General features: G+C 48.2%; 1 protein-coding gene across 1 annotated transcript in view; it reads right to left on the reverse strand.

The window, feature by feature from the left end:
* Positions 1-3,885: 3,885 nt before the first annotated feature.
* Positions 3,886-8,887, reverse strand: part of R3hdml (R3H domain containing like) — a 6,724-nt gene continuing 1,722 nt past the window's right edge. The window contains exons 2-5 of the mRNA XM_015481247.1: positions 8,010-8,128; positions 6,685-6,817; positions 5,210-5,325; positions 3,886-4,018 (exon numbers count right to left, since the gene is read on the reverse strand). Coding sequence (XP_015336733.1) covers positions 3,886-4,018; positions 5,210-5,325; positions 6,685-6,817; positions 8,010-8,128 — 501 coding nt within the window. The remainder of the gene's footprint in view (positions 4,019-5,209; positions 5,326-6,684; positions 6,818-8,009; positions 8,129-8,887) is intronic.

An 8,887-nucleotide genomic window follows, 5' to 3' on the forward strand; every position in this document is an offset into this window, starting at 1 on the left:
TCCTCCTCTCTGCCACTGAAGCACCAAGGGAGCTGTGGGCAGCAAGGACCAGGAAGCACAGCTACACTTCAACACAAAACATCATTTACAGAATGGGCCTGATTTGGCTATGGGCTGTTGTTTGCCCACCCCTTGTGTATATTAAGGGCCACTATGCTCAGAGCTGAGGGTCGGGGGTACTGGGGATTGAACTCAAGGGAGCTTTTCACCACTGAGCCACATCCCCAGTCCTTTCTATTTCTTATTTTGAGACAGGGTCTCACTGAGTTGCTTTGGACCTGCTCGGTTGCTGAGGCTGGCCTAAAACCTTCTGCCTCAACCTCCTGAGTCACTGCGCTTACAGGTGTGCACCACCATGCCTGGCCAGAGCTGAGACTTTCATTTAGTTATGTGCCAGGTGCACTTAAAGTGCTTTCTGTGTATTCATTTGTGCAATGTTTTGAATGACTTCATGAGGCAGAAACTATCAGTGTCCCCCTTTACAGATAAGCCTGAATCACTGAGACCACATGCAGCCACTAAGTACAATTTGTATGCAGGCAGTCTGGCTCCAGGGTCAACCCTCTTGCAGAATAGACTTGTGTCAATGAGTGATCAGATGAGAGTGGCCATGAAGGTCTTCAAACACTTCAACATTTTGCAGAGGTTCAAATGTTATCTTTCTCTACACCAAGGTTTCCCCCTCCACTGGGAAAGCCCTGCAATAAGCCAGACTGGCAAGTCCTTTTCCCCTCTGTGGATCTGAGTCCGCAATGTCCAAGGCACAGCAGCATGAAAGAAGCCAACTTGCTCATTTCCTCTTTGTGTATTTAAAAACTTTTTTTTTTCTTCTCCACTCTGGGGATGGAAATCAGGGGCACTCTATCACCGAGCTACACCCCCAGTCCTTTTTATTTTTCATTTTGAGACACATTCTCACCAAATTGCCCAGGCTGGCCTCAAACTTGTGATCCTCCTGTCTCAGCCTCCCAAGAAGCTGGCAGATTACAAGGAGTACTGTTGCTGAAAGCTTGGTCCTTGTCCCTGATGCCTATCCAATTAAGAGGACATGGTTTTTAGAAAAAGAAAAAAAGAAGGTTGGGCTGGGGATGTGGCTCAAGCAGTAGCGCGCTCTCCTGGCGGTGTGCGGACCGGGTTCAATCCTCAGCACCACATACAAACAAAGATGTTGTGTCCGCCGAAAAACTAAAAAAAAAAAAAAAAAAAAAAAAAAAAANGTTGTGTCCGCCGAAAACTAAAAAATAAATATTAAAATTCTCTCTAAAAAAAGAAAAAAAGAAGGTTTATTGCTTGGGTACTCCTCTCCCAAGGCTATGATTCCGCCCATCCTCAGGAATAGGGGGCTTTTATTAGAGGTGATTCAGAGATAGTGAGATTAGGGAGGAGAGATCAGAAAAGTGACGATCAGGGGCTGGGGATGTGGCTCAAGCGGTAGCGTGCTCGCCTAGCATGCGTGCGGCCCGGGTTCGAGAATCGAGGGTTCGAGAATCGAGGGTTCGAGAATCGAGGGTTCGAGAATCGAGGGTTCGATCCTCGGCACCACATACCACATACAAATAGAGATGTTGTGTCTGCTGAAAACTAAAAAAAATAAATATAGTCACAGCATCAAGTGAACCTCTGTTACAGTACCACTGCACCCAGCTCCAGTCCTCCTTTGGCCCAGGCTCTTCCTAAAGGTGTATCAGAAATGGTGAATCCGGGAGATCATCTTGAATTCCAATGCTACAGTGCCTTTTTTTTTTTTTTTTGCTGAATTGTCTGTACATTTGTGAAACGCCAAGGTGTCTCTTAGCTGAGAGGCAGGAGGGTGGGGGCTTAAAACATGGCCTGTCTACCTCATAGGGAATAGAATCAGATGTAGCTTCTTGGGACTCAGTTTTTACATCTGTAAAATGGGGATCGGAACACTACCTGTCACTTAAAGTGGCTGTGATCATGCAGTGGGATCAAGAGCCCAGGGGACTCCCATCCAAGCACTTCATAAATGCCAGGGATTGTCATTCTCCTTATCTGGGTACTCAGGACCCAGGACAACACAGGCCTTGGAAGCAGATGAGGCTCAATGTAAATCCCACTTCTGCTCCTTACTTGCTGTGTGAGTCTATTATGCCACTTACCCCAGAGGGTTCCCTGTCACTTACACCTCCAGAACATTTTGGGAAATTGATATAGAGTTGGAAAACCATTTTTCTCCCTTATGAGGGTCCATGTATATATTTTTAAATCTAGTATTTACTATCACCATTGTTTTTTAAAAGAAAGAACATTTTAAACTCCGCCCCTCCCAAGAAGAAGGACATTACCTGTGAATAATGAACCTGCAACATTGATTCCCTTATTCCAATCCTTTCCAGAATTTGAAAAACTGAGACTCACTCTAAGCCCCATTTTTCTCTTCTGCAAAATGGGGTGACATAGCTACCTACCCCAGCGCATGGATCTGACCTTTGCTAGTAGGTCCCTGGCTGTCAGCCCCTCCCCTGCTCTTCCTGTAGGCTGCTTCCCCTCGCGCCACTCCAACCCCTCCTACCCACTCGCCTTCCCTTGTCTTTTGATCCTCCTGGAAGCTCAGAGGTCAGAAAGGTCCACTGCCTCGGATCTCTAAGGACTTTACTATGGGGAGCGTCGGGGAGGGGGTGGGTGGCGTATTCAGGTCCAGCCCTGGTAGGGATGATCAAGAGGGAAGAAAACACGCTCCATCCAGGTGAATGTAGGGCCTGTGCAGAAAGGGTCTATTTTCCGTCCCTGAGCCTGTTCAGGGCTGGGCCCAGCTGGAGGACAAGGCCTGAGGGAGGAGATTTTACTATCTTTGGAGACAAAAGGGCCTTTGTGTGCTGTGATCTCTGGGTGGGATGGGTGCGGAGAGGGAAATGGTTTATTGGAATGAGAATGAGATTGTAGGGGAGAAAAAGAGACTCCAGAGGCGGAGACTGGATAGGAAAAACAGGGCAGAGCCCACAAAGAGGGATGAGGCTGAGACAGAGACACAGAGAAAGGACAGGCCCAGAAAGAGAGCTCCTGGCCAGCTGTGGCTTCTGCTTCTCAGTCCAGGAGACCTGAGGAGGGGGGAAGCCGAGCTCCAGCTTGGTATCCACCCTCTCTGAACCTCCCCATCTGACAAAGGGGGCTGGACCCTGTGGGCCTGGGGAGGGGGTGTCCATAAACTAATTTCATTGGTTTTCAAAATCTTGGACCCCAAACACACGTGGCACAGGGGGGAAGAGCAAACCCTCAAGACAGCCCAAGCTGCTGGCAAGGGATGAGCGAAGGTGGGTTTCAAGATAAAGATTGTCAAATAAGTGCCTTTCGTTGGGTGGACAGTCTTGGGTTGGAAGCCAGAGAGTCAAAATGAGCTAGTAGTTCTGTTCCACGCGGCCCCAGCTCTCTGAGATTCGAGTTCTAAAAGAGGGTCTCCCCTGAGACCTGAGAAAAGAAAGCTGTGACTAAAGAGAGGAGGAAGGCAAGAAGGTCCCTTTCTTCTGACATAGGCTGGACATTGAGCAAAGGGAATCTAGGAGGGAAAAGCCAGTTCTTCATTGGGGGGAACCCAATTCCTGTCCCTGTTCTTTTTTTTTTTTTTGATTCCTTGCGCATGTATGAATATATCCCAACAAATCTCACTTTTAGGTATAAAAATAAAGCACCGATTTTAAAAATTTAATGGAGACCAGTAGAGTTGAACAAGGGGGTTGGGGAGGGAGGAACTAGAGAATGAAATTGATCAAGTTGTGATGTGTGCATGTCTGAATGTCACAATGAATGCCACTGTATAATTATAATGCACTAGCAAAAACATTTTGAAATAATTGTTCCTCCACACTGTCTTTGGGGGCAACCCTTGGAGGATGGGGCCCAGCTGGTGCCCCAGAGCCCCAGGAGAGTTCAGGTCCACAGGAGCCTGTTGGATTTGAGCCCAGAGAAGCACATGTTGCTATTGCAGCTGCCTTGGTAACTTGGGGGACAGGCAGAGCATGGCTTCCCCATCTTGTACGGAGCCTCACCGATCCAGTTGCCCCTGGAAGAGAAAATGTCCCAGGGAAGAAGGGTTAGGAGACAGGAGCTCATAGACTTCAAAACCTCAGCCCAGCCACTGGGGCTCTCTGACCCTGGGCAAGTCTTCATCTGCAAAGCCACCAGAAGGCCCTTCCCTCTTGGGGGTGCAGCAAGGATCAGATGGAGGGCTGTGAGCATGTGTGACAGGTGCTCACTTTGGTGCTGACTACACCCCTTGTGGCTTTGAAACTCACCTTTTTCTTTTTCCCAATGTTCTTCTCCCTGACCTTTTCCTCCTTGATCTGTTTTTCCCTGAACTTCTCCTTCCTGATCTCTCCTCCCTAATCTCATTTTCTCTGAATGACCTCTATAAAAGCCCCCTATTCCCGTAGATGGACAAAATCATTGTCTTTGGGGCAGGACTCCTCTGTGCTTCTCCTTTGCTTTTTCTTTTTCCTTTTTCTTAAAACCATGTCCTCATTACTGGATTGGCATCGGGGACAAGGCAACACATACGGGTCAGGGCATCAGGCCTGGCAAAGGAGAGTCCCTGCAAGCACTGATCTCCTTATTCCCCCATTTCCCCTGGAGGAAGCAGATCTGAGTTCTGGTCCTGGCTTCTGGTCTTGGTGACAGGCTGAGCCACCTCATTTCTTGAAACTTGATTTTATCCTCTGCATAAACTAAATCAACGAAATAGTGCCTGTTAAAATTATGTGAGAAAACCTTGTGTTTAAGAACACTGTGCAGATGTGGCTACATAATTAGCCCTTGAGTGTAACTGGAGCATGGGGAGGAGGGGGTCTCTGCCTCTCCCAAGGGATTTTGAAACTTGGGTGAAGAAAAAGGATTATTACTATTTTGGGGGGCAGGGTACCAATGATCGAACTCAGGGGCACTCAACCACTGAGCCACATCCTTAGCTCTATTTTGTATTTTATTTAGAGACAGGGTCTCACTGAGTTGCTTAGCACCTCGCCATTGCTGAGGCTGGCTTTGAACTCACGATCCTCCTGTCTCAGCCTTCTGAGCCGCTGGATTACAGACATGCGCCAAGGCGCTCAGCAAGAAAAAAGATTATTAGTGGCCTCTGAAATACCAAACTTGTATGGGGTATGTAGAAAAGAGGAAGGGATACTGTGTATATCTTTCTCATCATTGAATTCTTAGGACCCCTCCTGTTCCGGAGCCCCCTTTTGGCATGGGCACTTACTTAATGGCGTAGTTGCAGACCAGGTACACCGCCTGATGCCAGGTGCTGCCCCAGACACTGATGCTGGCACAGGTATGGATGGCGCAGCCCAGCCGACTGGAGGATGCCCACACCATCTGAGGAGGCACAAAGACAAGGGATGCTGAGAGGGACTGGGTGGGGCCCAGGTTCCTTGGGGTGCATGGCCCTTGGGATTGAGTCCAGTGGGTGCATTAGGTAAGGTCTTCTTGGGGAGTTGGCCACATGTCCCAAGGTAGAGGCAGGGTGGGGGGGGCTAGAGGCATTCAGACTATAATATAATGTTTCTCAAAATATTGTTTTACTACACCCAACCATAAGGAATAAATTTCATATTGTTATGCACACATACACACAATTGAAACAAAAGGTTTTGAACCAATGTTTAGTTTTATTGTGTGCAATATAAGCTAATATTTTCTACGTTGTTCTATTCATTTTATTTATTTATTTTCTCCTAGTGACCAACCTTTGAAAATCATTGATGTGTTTGTTAGAGATTCAAGACAAACTTTGGAATCAAATACACTTGGATTAGTATCCCAATATTGCCTGCTGTGTGACTTTGACTAAATCTCTTTATCTCTGTGTGCCTTGATTTCTTCATTAGTAAAGTGGAAGTAATAATGTGTCATAGGAAGTTAGAAAGGACATTTGGGTTAGGTGTCATGTTGTAGAGGGTCTCAAAGTTAGGTTTTGAATTTAACTCCAAATGGGTCCCAGAGAGACGGACGGAGCTGAAAGAAGCCAACTGTCACATGGTAGGAAGCTTCTATACTATTACAACAAATATAGCATTGTATCGTTCTGCCTAGTATCACAGTATTCAATATTATCTCTCAAAATGTTCCATAGTATTTGGAATATTTGGGGACATTTCCCTTTTTTGAAGATAGTAGACACAAAGCAGAGCATGATGGCACACAACTGCAATCCCAGAGACTCAGGAGGCTGAGGCAGGAGGATCACAAGTTTGAGGTTAGCCTCGGCAACTTAATGGGGCCGTTTCAAAAAACAAAAGGGCTGGAGATGTAGCTGAGTGGTTGAGCACTTGCTTAGCAGACACAGAGCCTTGATTTGATTTCTAGAACCAAGGGCGGGGGGAAGAGATATAGTGAGAATCTTAGAAAATGGAAAATTCGGGCTGGGGATGTGGCTCAAGCGGTAACCCGCTCGCCTGGCATGCGCGGGGCGCTGGGTTTGATCCTCAGCACCACATAAAAATAAAATAAAGATGTTGTGTCCACCGAAAAACTAAAAAAAAAAAAAAAGAAAGAAAATGGAAAATTCCCAAGATACTCAGAATAAAACAAGGTTCACCTCAATGCAACATGCACAGAACTTTCCAGAATCTCCAAAGGTCCCTGCTTGAATTCTCATTTCTGTTCCACCCATCCTTCTCCCTCTAGGTACCAGGGCTTGTTCTGTGTCTGCCCTGAGCCCCGAAGGAGGGGTACCTGGGTGTAGTGGGAGCAGACAGGGCCACTGCAGTGCCAGGGGCAATGCGGGGTACAGTCCTTTGGGGATGGAAACAAGAAATGCTGCTTCTCCTCTGACCAAGACTTCACGAGATCCACCACCGAGCGGTACCTGGGGAGGCCAAGAACATGGAGGAAGCTGCGGGGGAGAATGGAAAATTCACTGTACCGCCAACTGCCCAGGACTTGCTTGGTGACCTTGGGTGAGTCACTTTGCTTCTCTTCCTGGTTTCCTCCTCTCTAAAATGGGAATGAGGACAGGAGCACTTACCTCACAGGTGTGTTCTGAAGGTCAGAGGGGTTAGGCTATGTCAAGCCCTTCCCTGCAGCTGGGACATAGTAAGTGCTCAGTAAAGAGCTTGAACTTGTCATGGTCATGTAAAAGGCATCTCAGACAGAGGCACTTGCATTTTTAGGGAAGGAAAGGCTTGTTGGATCATCTGTGAGGTCTCTGAACTGTGAGATGGGGAGAAGGCAGACCTGGTGACTCAACCCAAGAAACCCTGCAGTGGTAATTCACAATGGCCCATCTTTACCCCTGACTCCGTTTCCTCATGTGATGACCATGGGCAAGGGTGGGGTCAGGCAGGAAATTTTAGTGGCAGGGAGAGGGGACACGACCTTGGGACGGACTACACAGCATTCTTGGCCCCTAAAGCCTGGGGTTGGCCCAGCAAGTGGATGACTTGGAAAAGGGCCTGGGAGCCCGCTGGGCTCCAGTGAAGGGCAGCCCTAAATCTATCTTTCTCTGTCTGCTGGGGTCATGGCCAATCGGTAGGTGTGGGGCAGCACTGTTTTTCTAACGTTCATATTTGGCAAAGTAAGAACATGTCAATGGTGTGGCCCTCTCGTAAATGTCTTTGACATTTTACTGGCCTGTGAAATCTGCAAGTCAGGAAAGAGCCAAGCCCGGCCAACACCTTGGTTTGCAGACAGCACACTGAGGTTGGGACATGGAAATAACCTTCCCTGGGCTGCACAGATTAGAACTCACTCCCCAGACTCGGATTCAAGATACGGAATGGGGGAGGCAAGTCAGGCTGGAGGAGTGGGTCTGTCTTTCTCAGACTTTGGGGGGCACCTGTGGACCTGGGGTGCCCCCTGCCAGGGCTCTCATCCCCCAACTCTCGGAAACAATCTAAGTGATTATTTGTTCACCCCTTTGTCATTGTCTGTCCTAACTAGAAGGCAGGCTCCCTGTGGGCAGGAGACTGCTCTGCCTCCTGTCAACGTAGTCCAGCACCTGGGACAGGGCCGGTGCTCAGTGTGTCCAAGGGAGGGAGGGAGGGACGAGATTGACTCACCGGCCAGAATGGATGGAGAGGTTCTGGCCCACATAGCGCATCAGCGGTGAGGGCCCATGGGCCCAGGTACATTGGGTAGCCCAGGCCTTGGCAGAACTGGCCAGTCGCTCATCCCATACCTGGGGAAGAAAGGCCATGAGCTCTTCTCACCCACCCCAGGAACGCGCCCAGTGCCTTGCTCCCCACCTCCTGGGACTCTGCGACAAACCCACTGGGCAGATTAGAAAAAGAAAGCCTCAAGGTCAACCCCGAGTCCACCACGGAGGTCCACCCCAGTCCCATGCCCTTTTCCCTTCACTGGGCCTCATGCTTGAGGCCTTTGACTCCGAGTGTGGTCGAGGTTATTGGTCTAGGCATTTGGTGGTCCCATGAGGGGACTGAGCCCAGGGTGAAGGGAAGATGGCTGATTTTAAAGGTATGATTATTCTATTTTTTCCTCCTTTCCTTTCTTTAAAATGCAACACTGGGGATTGAACCCAGGGGTGTTATATATTTATTTTTTGAAGCAGGGTCTCATCAAGTTGTTGAGGCTGCTCCCAAATTTGTGATCCCCTTGTCTCAGCCTCCCAAGTCACTGGGACGACAGGTGTGCACCACAATGTCTGGCACGTATTCTATTTTCTAAACATATTTATGTTAACATAAAAATTTTAGTTCAGGGCTAGGGATGTGGCTTGATGGTACAGCATTTGACTAGCATGCATGAGGCCCAGGTTCAATGCATGCAAAAAAGAAACAATTATGTTTACCTCAAAAGCGTTTTTTAATATGCAAGAACAGGGCTGGGGAATATAGCTCAGTTGGCAGAGTGCTTGCCTAGCATGCACAAGGCCCTGGGTTCAATCCCCAGCACCACCAAAAAAAAAAAAAAAAAAAAA

Source organism: Marmota marmota, unplaced genomic scaffold (assembly GCF_001458135.2).
Source record: "Marmota marmota marmota unplaced genomic scaffold, marMar, whole genome shotgun sequence".
Classification (NCBI taxonomy): domain Eukaryota; kingdom Metazoa; phylum Chordata; class Mammalia; order Rodentia; family Sciuridae; genus Marmota; species Marmota marmota.